The 18,512-nt window shown below is 35.4% G+C and overlaps 2 protein-coding genes across 7 annotated transcripts; both read left to right on the plus strand.

Annotated features, from left to right (window-relative positions):
* Positions 1 to 269: 269 nt before the first annotated feature.
* LOC126694682 (FHA domain-containing protein DDL-like) lies at positions 270 to 9,383 on the plus strand. 6 transcript variants are annotated; one of them, XR_007645844.1, is made up of 12 exons: positions 270 to 549; positions 1,137 to 2,033; positions 2,817 to 2,845; positions 4,654 to 4,720; positions 5,058 to 5,115; positions 5,269 to 5,361; positions 6,412 to 6,526; positions 6,607 to 6,654; positions 6,777 to 6,822; positions 6,965 to 7,035; positions 7,595 to 7,743; positions 8,919 to 9,060. XR_007645844.1 is itself a non-coding variant. In XM_050391073.1 (11 exons), the coding sequence occupies exons 2-11, from the start codon at positions 1,161 to 1,163 to the stop codon at positions 8,956 to 8,958; spliced, it is 1,440 nt and encodes a 479-aa protein (XP_050247030.1). In that variant the 5' UTR covers positions 270 to 549; positions 1,137 to 1,160; the 3' UTR covers positions 8,959 to 9,175. The 6 variants fall into 6 exon arrangements, 3 of the variants coding, with proteins under 3 accessions (XP_050247030.1, XP_050247028.1, XP_050247029.1); XR_007645845.1 differs by lacking the exon at positions 7,595 to 7,743 and having other exon boundaries at positions 6,607 to 6,649; XM_050391073.1 differs by lacking the exon at positions 7,595 to 7,743 and having other exon boundaries at positions 8,919 to 9,175.
* A 3,979-nt stretch (positions 9,384 to 13,362) lies between these two features.
* LOC126694683 (tryptophan synthase beta chain 1) lies at positions 13,363 to 18,103 on the plus strand. Its single transcript, XM_050391074.1, has 5 exons — positions 13,363 to 13,822; positions 14,858 to 15,214; positions 15,960 to 16,402; positions 16,496 to 16,590; positions 17,729 to 18,103. The coding sequence occupies exons 1-5, from the start codon at positions 13,469 to 13,471 to the stop codon at positions 17,902 to 17,904; spliced, it is 1,425 nt and encodes a 474-aa protein (XP_050247031.1). The 5' UTR covers positions 13,363 to 13,468; the 3' UTR covers positions 17,905 to 18,103.
* The last annotated feature ends 409 nt before the right edge of the window (positions 18,104 to 18,512 follow it).

The raw sequence follows: 18,512 nt of genomic DNA on the forward strand, positions 1-18,512 counted from the left end.
ATAACCATTGTGCTAAGGGTGCACGATATTATGTTGCTGTTAAATTTTAAAACACTTAAATTCAAACTTTCGTTATGTTGTAGTTAAATTACCAAAACTACCGTTGTTTTGCTTTAATTTAAATATAAAATTAATTTTATTACTTTATTTTCCAAAAAAAAAGTTAATTAAAAAAATCCAGAAATTATTAAAAAAAAAAAAAAATCCCCTTGTCCGGTAACAAACACCCTCCCCGTAAAATAAATAAAAATAAATAAAAAAGAAGAGAATCCCACCTCAACCCGTCTGAGAGGGAGGGGGAGTTTTGCTACGAGCAGGTAGAACACGATCCAAGCCGATTCCCACGTGGCCAATGCCCATTGGTCGCCAAAACCAACTGGACTGAAACCCAATAAAACTGAGAATACACTCTAGCCTTCCCCCAAAACCCCTCTTCTCAATCACTGTGACAACACACACATACAAAATACAAACAACAACGAAGCCCAAACCCTATCAGTATCACCACCGAGTCGGAGAGTTCACTCCGATTCTCCTCTCACTCACTCGGTAAATTTTTCTCTTTCGCTCCTTTGTTTTCCTCACAACATTTCATTTTCCCTAAATACTTTCCTTCTTCTTTGGAATTTTCTGTCCAAACTAACGGTGCCTTAGCCCTTAGGGTTTAAATTCGTAATTTATGTGTGTGTGTGTGTGTGTGTATTTTTTTTTTTTTTTCCGACATTGGGGATGAGAGAATGTAGGGTAATATTCCAAATTGAATATTGAGATTATTTGTTTTATAATTTCATTTTACAGTGATTTTAGAAATGTAGTGATGGATTATTTAGGTCTTAGTTCAACTTTATGGCTTAGGTGATGTAAGCCCAACATTAGGATTTTTGTTTTCGAAAGTGAAATGATTGATAGCTTTAGCTAACATCCAATGTGCAATGGAAAATATCGTGTTCAAATTTTTGGAAATATATACTTTTGGGGTTGTTTTTGTATTGTGGGTTGGAAACTTATAGTGGTTGTACCCAATGCACAAAGCTTCAACTTTTGCGTTGGAAACTTATGTTAAGTATAATGTCTAGATGCTTGTTTTGATGGGTAATGGCCGAATTTTTGTGACTTTATGTTGAACTTATTTTCAGTAGGTAGTACATTGTGGATCAAGTATGGGGCGTGATGTTTCCAATCATTCAGAATCTCCGGTTAGGGGGCGGAGGTCTCCTCATAGGAGGAGTCCATCTCGAAGAGAAAGATCACCCGCCCGACATAGGAGTTCCCACAGAAATGGTTCGGAGGCAAGAGAGAAACATTCTAGTCGTGCCAAGTCTCCAAAGCAGGCACCTTCGAGCTCTCCTGTTGCTCGGTCACCTTCTCCCAGGACAAAACGGTTGAGGAGAGCTCAGGCTGAAAGGGAGGTTGATAGAGAAACTGAGAGAGCTCGCTCGCCTTCTCCCCGAACGAAGCGGTCAAGGAGAGCTCAAGATGAAAGGGAGGTTGAGAGAGAAACCGAGAGAGAGCATGAAAAGAATCATGGCAGGGGGAGTGATAGGGGGAGACAAAGGGAAACTGGGGATGAGAGAAAAGAGAGAAGGCCAGCTAAGCATGATAATGAGGTTGAGAGAGAAACTGAGAGAGAGCATGAAAAAAATCATGGAAAGGGGATTGATAGGGGGGCACATAGGGAAAGGGGTTCTGAGAGAGAAAGTGGGGTTGAGAGAAAAGAGAGGAGGTCGAGGAGGGATGATAATGAGGTTGAGAGAGAGCGTGAAAGTAATCATAGTAGGGGGAGGAGGGATGATAATGAGGTTGAGAGAGAGCATGAAAGTCATCATAGCAGGGGAAGCGATAGGGGGACACTTAGGGAAAAGGGTTCTGATAGGGAAACTAGGGGTGATAGAAAAGAGAGGTCAGGTAGAGATGATAGCAAGTCTTCAAGATCAAGACACGAGCGGTCTACTTCTCCATTAGATCGTCATCACAAGAGCAGGCACAGATCTCAATCACCTCAACCAGCTGCTGATTCCAGAGATCGTGACGAGGTGTCTGGTGATATCCACCCCTTCAAATGTCTTTCCTCATTTAGTTGTTTTCTTATGATATTTTTCACTTCAGGAAAACCAATGCAAGAAAATTGTTTTGCTTTTCATTGTAAGATGGCAAAAGTTATTTTGCAGATGACCCTTAATTCCTGAACATTTGTTTTCATGGGTCATCACAAAACTCATTATATTACTATTTATATGTTGATTTTTTTAGGGGTACTACGACTTCAATTCATAGTAAGTAGCAATTACTGTGTAACTAGTAGACTATATAGGACCTTCTAGTCAGTTGGATGATGTCACCTGATTTTATGAATGGATAGTTTTTGTTCCCTAATCTGACTACCCACAAGAAGGTAGGCAATTGGGAGAGATTGTAAAGAAAATAGGATTAAAGTAGAAGCATGCATGTTATACTGAAAGGTTTAATGGTGCCTTTAATTTTTTGTTGTTGTGAAACTAGGAAATAATATTTTATCAAATGTAATTCATATTAGAACAATTTTAATGAGTTCAAATTGGAAACATTAAATTAGAGTTTCCAGATTAATTTCAGCTTGACCTCTGAGCTGTAAATTTATTTATTCTTTTAATTTTGGCATGTATTTCTCTGATGCTCATAGTCATAGCTCAAAACTAAATTTAACAATCAAAGTATTTCGGAATCTATGATTCTTGATTTCTGAGCGTATGATTAGTGATGCATATTTGTGGATAGTGTTTTTCATTGCATTTTTTATAAAGTGACTGACTGTGATATCATTGGTCAAACCTTTTCAGGTGACAGACTTAAGAGGATCTGAAGAGCGGTAAGCTGCTGATGAACTGCAAACTCTTCACTTAGCTTCAATAAGAAACTTGTTATATCTAGTTTAGAGTTTACTTTTATGGAGGTGAGGAATTTAAAAAATAATAATAACAATAAAAGTAGAAAACAAAGAAGTCACTTATGATGTCCAAAGTAATCTTGTAACTTGGTATTTTAGCCATATTATATACTTTAGGTGTATGTTGATTGGTGCAGTCCATTGGAATCATTATATTGTTACCAAGGTGTAGGGCCAGCTTTTTTAGAAAGGATAAAGTTTAGCTACAAAATTGGTTATAGTCTTAGGCAACAATCTTACTCAATATCTTTTTATTGGAGGTGAATTTTGACAAATCTACCATTGGATGACATATTCTTCTTATATTCTCCATGCTTACAAAATTTCTAAAAAATTGAAGATTAATAGTTATGTCATTAATAAATTATTTAAATTGCAAGTTTTTGTAATTTAAAATTGTGCATAAAATATTAACTTATAGATCATATAGTAAATAATATCCAATTGACACAAAATTTGATATGTGTATTAAGAGTGTAAAAAATATGCAATTCAACGGTTAGATTTTCAAAATATGTACTAATATTACCTATCAAAAAAAAAAAATGTACTAATATTTATTTTATTAAGTAAGGTTGTAGCTTAATGCTACAATCAATTTTGTAGCTAAACTTTATTATTTTAGTATTGCTTTTGCTTCCAAAAAGCAGAAGCTACCCTGCAGCCTTGGTATTTAGTTACTTTCATAGTGGGTCTAGGAAGATTTTAAAGAAGCAGCTCAATGGTAGTTCTTTAACACTGCTGAGATTCTCTCATTCCTAAATCTTGAAAAGCTGCAGCCTGACCAACCTGCCCCATTTGATTGACTAAGCTTTCATCAGTTTATGATGTGATGGAAGTGGAGAATTTTGCATTGGAGTAATGCCATCTTTTCCTTGTATTTGTGACGTATTGATTCTTTTTAAATTGATGGAGAAAGAAAAGGAATTTATGCATAGTGTTCCCTGTTATGTGAAATTTTCAGTTTCATCATCATAGTTATGTCTTATACCCTTGGTTCTGGATTTCAGCTCTCTCTTTCCCCTGCCAACAAGGGACAAGCATCATGTATAGTTGATGAACAATAAAATTAATATAAAAATCACAGCAGCTGCAAAGAACAGAAAGAATAAATTTATGAAATGAGATTTTACAAGAATTTTGAAGGATTTGGCTTCAAAAGAAAAAGAAATTTCTGAAGCAAATCTTGAGAATCACTTTACTGATGTCATTAAAAATAAAAATGTAATGTAAAAGATGTAATTTGCTGCTCTGTAGTTAAAGGATCTGAGTTTGCTCCAGTTGCACCAAAAATGCCTTTTGAATTTGCACCTTTTAGCATAAGTAAATTAAATCTGAGTTAATAGACTTAACTTTGTCTTTGTTTACTTTTCTTTTTCTTTTTTTTCTTTCATCTTTCTCAAGATTAAGAGTGCACTACTATTATTGAAATCAGTCTTTGATGCAGTGAGTGCAAGGAATTATTTATTTATTTATTCTTATATAATTTTGGTGTCAATTGTATTTTTATTGATCAATTATATTTTAGTTATTAGTAGTTAATTAGGTTATTCGTATTGTATTAAATTCTTAGAGTCCTCTTTCTTGCTTAGTGCTGACTGCTGACACCAAGCAGGCTTTGGTGTTGACGGTTGCCTATCTTTTATTCGTTGTCTTGGTTTTGGTTTTGGTCTTGTCCTGTGTCAGCCTTGACATAGCTTTTGACCGGTGGTTGCTTGCTGCTTGTGCAGGAATAATGAGAATGATTCAGTAGCTAAGATGAAGGCTGCCCAGGAGGCCTTGGAAGCAAAGGAAAAGGTATCATTTAGCTTGGCTATTGCTTTTTGTCATAATGCCAAGATTATGGTTTGTTTTTTGGTTATCTGTGCCAACTTACCCCTATTGACCTGAATACAAGTTGTGGCAAAAGCAGGTCTTTGTTATCCTTAAATTCTGAGCAGTCTTATCACGGTGCAAAGTTTGTTGTTTTAAATGGGTAAAGGCCAATGGCCTATAGGCCAACCAGCATGTCCACCCCCTTGGGTGGGGGCACATCTGGGGGTTGAATCCTCCCAACCCCTTTACCTAGCCAAAAAAAAAAGGGGTAAATGATATGCATCATAATCCCATTTAATCACTGTTATGTTTATTGCAGCAAAAACCTTCATTCGAGTTATCAGGAAAGCTTGCTGCAGAAACCAATAGAGTCAAAGGTGATTTTTTATTTCCTAGAATTTGATACACCATTCACATTGTGTTGTCTGCTTGGTAGCGAAGGACTTTCTGATTCAATTGTTCAATTGGATGTAAAAGTGGTTTTTACCTTAAATTTTTTATCCTTTTCTAAGAGGGCGTTACTTTGTCAGGTGTGACACTTCTGTTCAATGAACCCCCAGAGGCTCGAAAACCTGATGTAAGATGGCGGCTTTATGTTTTCAAGGGTGGCGAAGTGCTAAATGGTAAGTCTTATAGAGCTTATATATGCAAGTTTCCAAGTGCTCTCTCCTCGTTCTTGCTTCCCTTCTTGCACCATACTCTAAGATACTTATTTTGTTCCGAACAGAAATGTGTCATTTTCTTGGTTGGGCAGGTTTTCAGTTTTATTCACTTATAGTCGAGTAATTCTTAGGTACTCCCGGAGCACAGAAAATAGTGCTCTCTTAATGTGAGGGTCCACTCATTAAATTCATGATAGGGTCCATCATAAATGTGAGAGGAGGGAGCACCATTTCTCCGTGCTCTAGGAGTATCTAAGAATTTTCCCTTAAAGTTATCAAGGTTTGAAGATTCTCTTGACATGTTTTAAAATGTCCTTCCTGCCCCCACTCGGGGTGATTCAGCAGTAAGAGAGGGTTCCTGGACTACCTGTAAACCCAGAAGTCTCTAATTCAACTCCTAGCTGAGGTATTTTGCAATTTACCCAATGCCTGCTCAGTGGGGGTGTGTAGGCATCTGGGGTTTGCCCCTCAGGGGTGCTCCCACTGGCCCATACCTTGAGGGGGTTCCTTGTCATAAAAAAATAAAAATGTCCTTCCTGTGGATGAGACATAATTAGCAATCACTATTCTTATAATTAAGGGAATATCTATATTGAACATTACCTTTTTTTTATTATTTTTTTTTATAAATGTAAAGCACATGTATGTATCTTATACAACTAACATCTGTGAAATGGGGTTAAACTTCATTATTTATAATTGTAACTAAAAAAAAAAAGCTTTTCCCCAAGAAGATAGTTATATGACTGGTCAATTTTAGTTTCTACTAGCCTTAAAGGATTAATCCTTTGTTCCGTTTTCTTTTCTATGACAACTTTGTGTTTGATGATGTTCCATATGATGCAAGCACATTTTTTCATTAAGATATTTCCTTGTTTTGCATGTAATAAGTCCTTTCATTCTTCTTGCATTATTAATTTATGTTTGTGATAAATATTCTTAATGATCAAAAAAAGTTTTTATAGTTCCTTGTAATATTTATGCGCTCTAAGAAGTACATATCTTCAACAGAACCCCTTTATATACATCGTCAAAGTTGTTACCTTTTTGGGAGGGAACGAAGGGTGGCAGACATTCCAACAGACCACCCATCCTGCAGCAAGCAACATGCTGTTATTCAATTCAGGTATATTCATATTCAGCAGTTTCATATTTTTAATCAGCATTTTTGAACACTGTTTTAACTTTTGGCCCCTAAATTTTCAGACAAGTGGAAAAGGAGCAACCTGATGGTACAGTATCAAAGCAAGTAAGGTAAGACTAAAACTGAAAACTGATTTGTGATTACTTTAACTCATTGGATAGAGATTTTTTTTTGGTAATCAGAATATCTTCGATCTAATATCTAAGGGCCTTTTTTTTTTTAACCATGGCAGGCCTTACTTAATGGACCTTGGAAGCACAAATAAAACTTATATTAATGTAAGTTGCTCATATTGGTATCTTGTTTCCATTTCTTTATATATATTGTTTCTTGGTTTTTGGGGTGTAAATAGTGTTAACTAATTGAAATTTGCTCGTTTGTTATAGCAATTTTGTGTAACATGTTCTCTTGTGTTTGCAGGATAATGCCGTTGAACCTCAACGCTATTATGAACTTATAGAAAAAGACACTGTTAGATTTGGTAATAGTAGGTAGGCCACTAATTAACATTTAATATATGCTTTTGATCACATTTAGTATTATTTTATTCAATTTGATGATGAAATTTGCAATTGAATGTGAATGTATGTTTTAATGTGTTGGTAGTAGTTTGTGACTTGATTTTTTTCAACATGATTTGATATTTTCATAAAAACACGTAATACTTTTTTGCCCCCCTTCTAAGATGGTCCAAATAAAGAGTTCATCCATTTTCATGTAACATTTCCCCCCCTCCCCCTCCTTTCTTCCCTATTTAGTACTAGGAACATAGTCTGCTGAATAGATTAAGGTGGAAAAGGTAACTCCTGTGTCTAGATGTGGTGATGTTCTTTGAAATATTTAGGTAATTCTTAATATGGGTTGTTGTGACTTGTGACTCTTATACTGTCAGCTCTTTTGAGTCTCTTCAACAATATCAAGTCATCTATTCATATATGTACCCAGGGAAGTATGAAATTTCAGCTGTAGGTTTGTGGTTTTACTATGGACTATCCAATAACTGTAAGCTAACAAATCTTGTTTTGGTTTGCATTTGGATTTTTATGACAGAAGCTGGGTGGGTGTTGATGGAAAATACAAACCGTAAAAAAGAGAGGAGGGATATTGAAATTGAGATATCTGTGATCACAGCTAATTAATTGAGTGGAATCTAAAAGCATGTAAAGTTCAAGTGATGAATTATGATGCTCCCTTTAAATGTAATGCAGCCCATCTTTCTCACATTCACACAACAAAGTAGGGGTTTGTTCTTGAAAGTAAAGAAAAGGGCAGTAAAACTTAGTTCATTGCTTGTCAAATCCTAGATATATAATATTGTGCAGCATGAGGGTACCTGAGTTGAGTGTTATTTTATCATTGGAGTTTATCCGTGCAGAAAAAAATTATTTGCAATGGTTCTAAGAAATAGTACTGTTTGTTTGCAAACGGTTGTTTTCTTATGGGATTGATGAGTTTCATTTTTCATTTAGTAGTTATATTAGGTAGTTTCGGACTTGTAAAGGAACTCCTGATTTCCTTCACCTTAAATTTTAGGGGTTTGATTATCTTAGAAGATGAATTTGGTCATATTGTTACGTAAAACCTGAGGAATAAGGATATTTGGAAAATGTTGAATACATTTCATTTTTGTTGCTTAAGCAAGGTTGAATCTTTCTTGGCCATGGGATAACATAAAGATTTATGGTGTTAATTATAAGCAATAATTTGTTTCCTAGAAAAAAGGTTCCTATTGCCTTTATAAGAGATAAAGATAGCAATTCTTGTGGCTTTTCAGCCAAAGGAATTCTTTTCGTGATGAACCCAAAAGCATGTTTTTCTTGTAAACAGTGAGCACTTGTTTCCAGAAACCTCTGTAGGCTCAATCTACCCCTCCCTTCTCTTCCTCCTCTTCCAGAACTGGTTTTTCCTGTGACCTTAATTGTGTGTGCGGTCATGAGTTATGACAGTTTTAATCATTTTCTTGTTCAGAAAATTTATTTTTTTATAGAAAGAAGTAAATAGAATGAGCAGCTTCGGAATATGTAAAGACTGGATAAAAGAGTGTTGAGCTCTTTATATTGGATTCCGATGTGTGAATAAGTTTGAGCATTTCTGCCTGATAGGCCTGCTTGTGAGTAATCTTACTGTGTACTAAACTCATTTAAAGAAAATTCTTCCGTACACATGGGAGCTTATTAGTTATGTGTGGTTAGGGAAATTGATGTATTCATTGGTTGTCAAGTGGGTATGTGTTGAACTGAGAATTTTTTTAGAATCACTACGCTTAAGAATTTCTTGTGTTCTGCTGCTGTTATGATTTCTTGACCTTACTGTATTAATCTGAACAGTTCATGTTGCATCATTTTAATTTGTTTATATATATTGGTTTTTGTAGCCGAGAGTATGTACTACTGCACGAGGAATCAGCCGAGTGATGGGCAAATTTTGGCTACTCCAATGTGCCTCCTTTCAACATGAGGAACATATTGATTCGTTGATGTGTGGGAACTATTTAAAGTGTATTTGTGCTGCGTTTTCTATGGGTGCAATTCAGTTTGATTGTCTTTTTGCCAATGGTGCTGGAAGGAACGGTTTAAATGGCTTAAGACATGTATCTTCATACAAATTATGGAAGACAGTATTTTTGTGGCAGTCTCACTTGAGTCAATCTCTCTTCATTTTACATTTCTTTGTGTCAGATCTTATTACTCTGTTGATTAGGACTTATGCTGCTAGTCTTGTAGCTCGCATGATCACTTGCTCTAGGATTTTTGGAAGTAGGGATGACAATAGAGCGAGGTTGGATCAGAGTTTTCCTCGGATTTCCTAATCCAATGTGCTATACTGATGTTGAGTTTCACTTTCAGCCTTAACCCCCCAAATTTTCCCCTTTAATTATTGATAAGTTGCATATGCACTTACTGAATTTTGAAATTATGGTTAGGATCTCATCCTTCTCATTCTTTTAGGGAGAAAATAAGTGTCACTTGGGAGAAGTGCCAATTGAGTCTCAATCAATGTTCAGCGGTTCACCACAAAAGAAAAGCCATTCGATGAATTTGATACTACAGACTAGTAAGGAACTCCCTTCAAAGATTGATTTGACAAATTTGAGGCTATTAGCAATCACAATAGAGGATCTCCTAGGTACCCAGAGACAGCCTCAAATTTTTCACTGCGATGGCCCGAGCTGAGAAAGCAAAAATTGGAATCCCAGAAATTTTGTACTTGCTGAGTAGATTTAAAATGGAAAACGTGTACTATGCACAACTTTTTAAATTTTAGCATTCACGTGATAAGTGGTTATTTTACTCCCATTGAATTATAACAAAATATTGAATCTCAATCCATTTATTATAATTACTTGTTTGATGAATATGGTGAACAAAAAGACTGTAATTGTTATTTATGTTTTAAAAAATTATTATAATTACTTGTCAAGGTCATGGTTGATGGTTCAATATTTAAGCTCTTAATTTGTGGTATATCCCCGTTTACAATATATATGAAATGGCCAGGAGTCTTGTATTTACAAGAGAGTTCAAATTATTGGTAAAAAAATAAAAATAAAAAAATGAACTTTTTTTTTTTTTTTTTGAGAATCAAATTAGTGGTAAAACTATTTGTTTCATCGTAAGGGGTTTGTTCGTGGTAAGACAAAACGGTGGGTTTGACAACTTGGCACATGTGGTGTACAATACGTAAAATGTGGAATGTGCGTAGGTAGCTGGTACATGCAAAATGCATACATCACTTGCATGTCTTGATTTTGACATTTGGTGTATAGTCACTAGCATTTGGACCAAAGTGAGATCAGCTCAGAATTTTTTTTTTTTGAGAATCAGATCAGCTCAGATTTGAATCCAAAAAAGAACGTTTCATTCATTTACGGTTTACCTAAAAGAAGTAAGTAAATTCTATCAAAAAAAAAAAAAAAATAAGTAAAAGAACCCCAAAACTTAAATGAATAAAACAACTTCTTCCTAGAACACCACCAGCCGACACCCGAACTTTTAAATATATATATACATATATTTATGGGAACCAGCACTACACCAATTAAGCTTTAACTATTTAAAAAATCAAATTAGCGTATACACAGATATTTATTTTTCTTTTGTAACTAATACCTAAAAAAAAAAAAAATTAATATAATTAGTACTTGTCGAGGTCATGAGTCATGACCCTATAATTAAGTTCTTGATTAGTGGTATATTTCCGTCCAAAAACCACTAAATCGAAATGGTACTTAAATATGTGTTTAAAGAGGATATAAGAAAAATTCTAGGATCACCACCAATTCCACACCTATTTTCCCAACTATTCAATGTGACTAATTGTGAGTAGTGAAATAAATGTTGTAGATCTTAGTCACATTATACCATAAGATTGTTGTGAAAAATAGGTGTGGAATTAGTTGTGGTCTTAGAATAACTCATAATGTAATCCATATGGTGGAATGTTTACAATCAGGGCCAGCCCAATCACTAGGCCAATTAGTCCGTCACCTTATGCTTCCAAGTGGAACATGACCCCCAAATTTTAACCAATTGAAATATTTCTCTATCTATAAAAGTAATTATTATGCCCAATAGATTAAAAACAAGAGAGTATGTTATGAGCACAACAAAATATCACAATAGTTTCACAACATTTCTAAATTAAAGTGCCAACTCACACATTGGGTCCACCACAATCTCTGATTTAAATCTTTTGCTATGTTAATTTAGGAATTTTGTATAATTATTGTGACTTTTTTTTTTTGTGTCCCTAGCATTATTTAAAAGAAATTGTTTATCAAAGTCACACATAAAAAAATAAAAAATAAAAAAAATTAGTAAAGTGTAAGTGGACCACCATCCACTCATTTCTTTTTAATAAAAATTTATCTTTGTAGATTTATTTATATACTAGTTAACGAAAAAAATTAATTAGATTTTCTGAAAAAATAATAGTGGGGGCCAATTAATCAGGAGGTAGTGTTAAGTCTGTATTAATTGGGTCTACGGTCCAATCCGAGGACATTAAACCATCCGAGGATGTCCAGATGAGATTATAAGGGGAACGGAGTAAAGAGAAAAGTAGAGATAATAAAAGATAAGTCCAACGAATATCCAAGGAGAAAAGCCATCTCGGTAATGGGTCCGAGGTCAGTAAGAGTGTCATATCATCATGGACCTTCTTCGAAGTTACATCGCAACTAAGGGTTAGACGATGGACAAAGGGTAAGAAAGGAGAAGGGCAACAAATATCTTTAAAAAGTTGTTACCTCCGCATTAAATGCCTCCCAACCAATTCCCTGGCTGCATTAATGTGGAAGTGATGCCTGAATAGTGATTAAGTAGCCTTACAACTATTAGTTGATGGTTCTGGGAGGTGTTGGATGGGACAGGAAGAAGTTCTCCGAATCTAACCTACACGTGTATGGTAGGGATGACACTAAGATTGTAGTATATAGCATGGGAAGATGCACTAAAAAGGGGATCGAAAAAGAAATCAAGCAATTTTTACGATAAGACTATAAACTCTTGTAAAACTTTGTTGATAAACAAGACATTATAATATAAGCTCCTCAGGCTATTTCGAGGACAGACTTTCTTATGTTACTTGTGTTTAGTAGCCTTAAATTAGCAAATTTTATCGTTTTTCTTATGAAGTAGATCTAGTTCTTCCATCCACGTTCTATAAATTTATTGTTTGAGCTTCTTGACCTAAAACCCAATCCTATATTGGATTCGATCCAATTTCAGTCCTTACAATAATGTCTCAAAACGGTTTTCTAGATAATTTGTTACTATATATGATAATAAAAAAAATTAGGTGAAAGTCTCCGCATTTAAAAAAAAAATTATAAAAAAAAAGATAACTCACAAATGAACAAGAAATTCATTATATAAAAAAAAAATTGCTTCTAAACAAATTAGAAGAATGGATTTTAAGTAAAAAATTATTTCATAAAATTTAAATATATAAAAGCCTTAATTTAAATGTCGCCTTAGGCCCAAAATCTCTTGAACCAGCCTTGTTTATAATAATCAACTTAAGTGCTTATACAAATGAATTCAAATAGGGCCTTAATGATAAAGAGGTTTGTGGTTTTTCTTATAAAGAATTGAAATATATATATATATACATTAAGACCTAAGAATTATATCATTTTTGGCATCAAGCTTAGGTGTTTAATATTGCCAATAAATGAATAAAAATTCAAAACTATATTCAATTTAAGGCCAAAACGAGCTATAAGATCCTGAGTTTTTGTTAAATTTGATATTCTATACACATAAAAATAGAGAAATATTTACACATTTTACATTTTTTAGTCGAAAAGGAAAGTTTTATTTATTTAAGTAAACTATTTATACATAGTGAGCACTCTCGTGGAATACCCAGATACATTAAGTTTCATACATAATAGTGGTACACACAATAGAGACAACAATCATATTCTTCTACAATGGTCTCTTGTTTGCAAGTCATTTTCATCGGTCCATCTAGGCAACTAGTTGCTATTGGTTACACACTAAAACGAGTCACGTCCTACAATTAGAAATCAAAATAGCAAAATTCGATGCAATTACACCATTGAATGTTAGCCAATCAAAGTAGTACTATTTTGCGAATCAAAATTTCAAAATTAGTACATATTACCTTTGGTGGTGGTTAGACAGTAGGTAAAAGTAAAAACTAAAACGTATACACATCAATTCGTGATGAAAACTACATGCACGTGTACTTTGCAAGTCCTGATTTGGACACACATAATGGTTATGGTCCAACGCAATTCCAAAGGTGTGTGATATGATATCATCAGAAAAAATCCAAAAACGTTACATTTTTTTGGTTCAAAAAGTGGTCATTATTACATAACCAAAAAAAAAAACTTGCCATCAAAAACCCAAATAAGCCAAAAAAAGAAGTAAACAACGCTTGTTCATTCCTATAATGGCATCAGCTGCTGCCGCCACCGCCACCACCACCACACCAACCCATTCTTCTTCTTCTTCTTCTATTAGAACTCACCGTTTCAAGCCCTCTATACATTTGCCCTTTAGGTTCCGCAGATTTACGCCCACCTACCCCTCTGCTTCTTCGCTCGCTATTTCTTGCACTATCTCCACCCGTGACCCACCGGAGCTCCGAATGGACGACAACGGGTCTTCCACCCTACTCCAGCGACCCGATTCGTTCGGCCGTTTCGGCAAGTTTGGCGGGAAGTACGTCCCCGAAACCCTAATGCACGCCCTCTCCGAGCTCGAGTCTGCTTTCCATGCTCTCGCCGGTGACCACGAGTTTCAGGTTCTCTCCTCCATTTCAATTGTGTTTGGTTCCGTGGAAAGTTTGGGAAAAAGAAAAAGAGTGAATTTTTCTTGGGGGTGAATTGGATTTTTAGTGTGGGGATTGATAAGACTGTGAAATTGAACCTTAATTGCTTAATGTGATATCTACTTTGAGGATTGGATAATTTGTTTGAAAAGAAGGAACTAATTTTGTGGGACTTGTTGTTGGGGTTCTTCATTTGAATATTTGTTTTCAATTTTGGTTTGTTTTTTGTGCTTTGGCTGTGTTTGGTTCTGTTGGAAGTTTGGGAAAAGAAATTAGTTTTGAGGAGCAAATTGGTATGGTATTGAATGCAGAAAATGATTTTGGTGTTGCTAGAGTAGAAGCTCTATATTGCAATTTGAAAAGCTTTTTTCATTTTGTTTGGATTTGTAAAAATGTGGGCTAATGAGCTATATAGGCATATAGCTCAAATGGTACTTCCTTGTCTCATAATAATGGTGAGGTCGTGGGTTTTAGACCCACTCCAGTGTGTGCAGCTTACCAATAATTTTTATTAAAAAAAAAAAAAAAAAAAAAAAAATTCTGTAGAAATGTGGGGTTATTTTGGTTTCCTTAATTTTCTCAATTACCAAATGGAAGGTATTAAGGAAATGGTTGTCTTGGCATAGGCTTTTATTGCCTTGATTTTCATGTTATTTTGATGTGTTATGGTAGTATTAGCTTAGTGTGGGATTGATGAGACTCTGATATGGGACTTTACTGCTTACTATGAATTTTGAGGAATCCATTATTGATTACAAAAAAGAAGTTTGTATCTTACGTCTTGGCATTGCAATGAACCTTAAATTTTTTTTAGAGAAAATTTTACTTGTTTTTGTTTGCCAAAGCTGAATTAGACTATAAAGTTCAATCTTCATTGAAAATGTAATTGACTACTCAAGTATCTTTTCTTGGGGGGGGGGGGGGGGAGAGGAACTCTGATTGCGTGTGTGTTTCTGTGTGAATATATGTCAAAGCTATTGAATTTAGGGGAAATATTTGATTTTGCAGAAAGAACTGAACGGGATCTTGAAAGACTATGTAGGGAGGGAGAGTCCTCTTTATTTTGCAGAGCGGCTGACGGAGCATTATAAGCGTTCCAATGGTGAAGGTCCACTCATTTACCTCAAGAGAGAAGATCTGAATCATACTGGGGCTCACAAGATCAACAATGCCATTGCCCAAGCTTTGCTTGCTAAGCGGTTGGGCAAAAAGCGGATTATTGCTGAAACTGGAGCTGGTCAGCATGGAGTTGCAACAGCGACTGTTTGTGCCCGGTTTGGTTTGCAATGTATCATTTATATGGGCGCACAAGATATGGAGAGGCAGGCACTTAATGTCTTCAGAATGCGGCTTCTTGGAGCTGAGGTTGGTTGTCATAGTTTTCATCCTTCAGTTCTTTGAGCTATGTAGCCTAATTTATACAAATACCATTTCACAATCCCATGGTTCATTTAACTGGTCTGATTAGACATTGCATATTTTCCAGCACTGCTGTTTCATTTTCTCTCGTCATAACAAAGTTAAAGTAATCCTAGAAGTTGAGGAATCCTTTGTGATGTTAGCAGCCTTATTTGAATAATGTTTTTTTAACTGGCTCTTCATTATATATATATATCTGAAGCAGGGCCAAACAGAAACATATTTCTGGCTGTTCTTATAGGCAGACAGTGCTAAATGAGATTGTTGCCTAGGTGTTCCAGTCTGAGCTGGTTTTACATTCTTTCTTTGCTATTAAGCTTTTAGGTCACCCATCTTTTACTTATAGTATGGAATCCATTCTGCTGATAATTAGCAATCTCTTGGTTTTGCAACTGTTTGTAAGGAGTCTTTGGGATTGGGAACACAATTTGTATACGTCATTGATTCCTCTTTTGAATATTTTCTTTCTTTTAATTATTTTTTTCATTAAATGCCACCATCAAATTCTCTTAAAAATCATTTTTAGGTTCTTGGGATGACAAGATTCATTTAGTTCCTGATATATTACTAATTGTAGTATTTAAAGGGCTCAGATGGATTTTTATGTTGCAGTTATCCTCTAATTTTTATATGAAATTGCTCTTGCCAATGTTGCATCATTAAGTTATGAATTTCTCTTTTCCTATTACAGGTTAGACCAGTCCATTCTGGGACAGCCACCCTGAAAGATGCAACATCAGAAGCTATTAGGGACTGGGTAACAAATGTAGAGACGACTCATTATATTTTGGGCTCGGTTGCTGGACCACATCCATACCCCATGATGGTTCGAGAATTCCACGCGGTAATTGGTAAAGAAACCAGAAAACAAGCACTGGAAAAATGGGGAGGGGGACCAGACGTTCTGGTAGCATGTGTTGGTGGAGGTTCGAATGCCATTGGACTCTTCCATGAGTTTGTAGATGACAAAGATGTAAGGTTAATTGGTGTGGAAGCTGCAGGGTTTGGATTGGATAGTGGTAAGCATGCTGCTACTTTGACAAAAGGGGAAGTTGGGGTTTTGCATGGAGCTATGAGCTATTTATTACAGGATGATGATGGGCAAATCATTGAACCGCATTCCATAAGTGCGGGGTAAGACAGTTGATTGATTTTTTCCATTATCACATTTGGTGTGTTTTATGTTGTATTCTTTCTAAATGTACATATTGTCTTTATGGCTTATAGCTTGGATTATCCTGGAGTTGGGCCAGAGCACAGTTACTTGAAAGATATAGGACGTGCTGAATATTATAGTGTCACAGATGATGAAGCATTAGAAGGTATGGCGTCTACAAACTTCTTTACGTTTTCTGTTGTATTCTTGGGGTTTTCTCCACCCGCCCGGGGGGGGGGGGAGTGCAGGTAATTTTTTATTTTTTATTTTTTTCGGAAGGGGGGTCAATTATGTCGTACATGATGATGAGTATTGCATTGCATTGATTGTTGCTAATAATATGTTTATATCTGCGACATTTGACATTATTATGGGGATGCATGTTGTCTCTTTGCCAATGAGTTTTTTCCTTTGTCTAATAGGATAAATTTTGAAACTTAACATACAAGTCCTAAATAACACTGTTATCAAAGTAGAGTCCTCTAATGTACTATGATAGTATGATGTATTTGTCATTCAACCATCAATTTCTTGTCCCTTTGTAGAAGTCATTTTCTTTTCAGTTACTTTTCTTGCCAAAAAAAAGGTAAAAAGGCCTCTAGTAGCACATGGTTGATCATCTTCTTCCTTTTTCTTTTTTTTGGGGGGGGGGGGGGAGAGAGAGAGAGAGAGAACAGCTTCTATTTATTTGAAGTTTAGACAAACTAGAAAAGAATTGAAAAGAATCACATTTTCTGAAAAAAAAAAATTTCCATGTTTTTACAACACAGATGGTTGTTGATCAAAGATCGTTATGATGGAAACTTTTTCTGCTGTTGAAAACGTCAACCTTGATTCCATGTTTACAAACGTATTTTGTCTCACATTCACCTTGTTTTGGATTTGCAATCTTGTCATGAATGACTTGATATGATGAACTAACCGATACAGTTTACTAGAACATTATTTTACCTCTAGCTCTACATGAACGGTTTATTTTCAGAAGAAGACATGTTTTGATGGTTTAGGTGTTGGATTACAGTATATTGATAGAACATAATCTTAATAGTCTTGTTGGAATTATATAAACTTGGGAAACCACCATGTATTGGCTTGGAGGAAAACTGTCCCCCCAGAAAAATGCCTGTTTGCTGTTTCCAACTGATAATGAGGCCCTGAATGCTTTTTTTGAGGTTATGTATGAGCAATCTACCATCACTGACAAAATCTGTTATTTCACTGTTGCCCTAGGTCGAAGTTGCTTTTAAAATTGTCTTTTTATCCACTTAAATCTGTTCCTTTATTGGTTATTTTTGTATATGTAGCTTTCAAGAGATTATCTCGACTAGAGGGCATAATCCCAGCTTTGGAGACGTCTCATGCACTGGCTTATTTGGAGCAGCTCTGCCCTACTCTCCCCAATGGAACTAGGGTTGTGCTTAATTTAAGTGGCAGAGGGGATAAGGATGTTCAAACAGCTATCAAGCGTTTGCAGCTTTGATGGTGGTGTTCATGTATGCGGTATGCCATTACAAATAAACTAAAGAACACCCCCTTTGTTTTTTTTTTTTTTCTTTTTTTTTGGGTTGAGATGTTTCAGTTTTGTTTATCACTTGTAAGACTATTTTCAACCCTTTGACACTCAAGTTTAAAACAAATTTGGAATGTATAAATGCAGTTATCACTGCAGATCATCTTTATATTGTAGTTTTCAGTGAATGGCTGCAGATTGCTTGAGAGTTTCATCTGGGCATCTAGGAGCACTCTGATGCTTCTTTTTGAAAGAGATGCTTTATCGAAGTTCATATTTGAAAGATAAGAAAACATGTTTGCATAATGTGGTGGTAGAAAGTTCTCAAACACTATATTAATAGCTTGACTAGTTAAAATTCTGGTTTACAGATAATGGCGTTTGATAACATTTTATCAGTGTGCAACATAATCATTAGTGTCCAGTTCCTAGATTTTCAACACACAGTGGACCACCTCTTGAAAAGATACCACTTGATCAACCTTGAACCGAAATCCACTCCACACCAACACTGCAAAATCACAACTCCAAAGTACATGAGAAACAGTTTCAGCCTCCTCCAAGCAGTGGACAGAAGC

This window comes from Quercus robur, chromosome 8 (genome assembly GCF_932294415.1).
Source record: "Quercus robur chromosome 8, dhQueRobu3.1, whole genome shotgun sequence".
In the NCBI taxonomy this organism is placed as follows: Eukaryota; Viridiplantae; Streptophyta; class Magnoliopsida; order Fagales; family Fagaceae; genus Quercus; species Quercus robur.

Bases quoted from the DNA above. Each gene is read 5' to 3' on its own strand.
- LOC126694682 (XM_050391071.1), top strand. From the start codon at position 1,161: ATGGGGCGTGATGTTTCCAATCATTCAGAATCTCCGGTTAGGGGGCGG. The intron at 2,034-2,816 runs GTGTCTGGTGAT...AAACCTTTTCAG, and splicing joins ATTCCAGAGATCGTGACGAG to GTGACAGACTTAAGAGGATC. The intron at 4,721-5,057 runs GTATCATTTAGC...TGTTTATTGCAG, and splicing joins CCTTGGAAGCAAAGGAAAAG to CAAAAACCTTCATTCGAGTT.
- LOC126694683 (XM_050391074.1), top strand. From the start codon at position 13,469: ATGGCATCAGCTGCTGCCGCCACCGCCACCACCACCACACCAACCCAT. The intron at 16,403-16,495 runs GTAAGACAGTTG...TATGGCTTATAG, and splicing joins CCGCATTCCATAAGTGCGGG to CTTGGATTATCCTGGAGTTG. The intron at 16,591-17,728 runs GTATGGCGTCTA...TTGTATATGTAG, and splicing joins AGATGATGAAGCATTAGAAG to CTTTCAAGAGATTATCTCGA.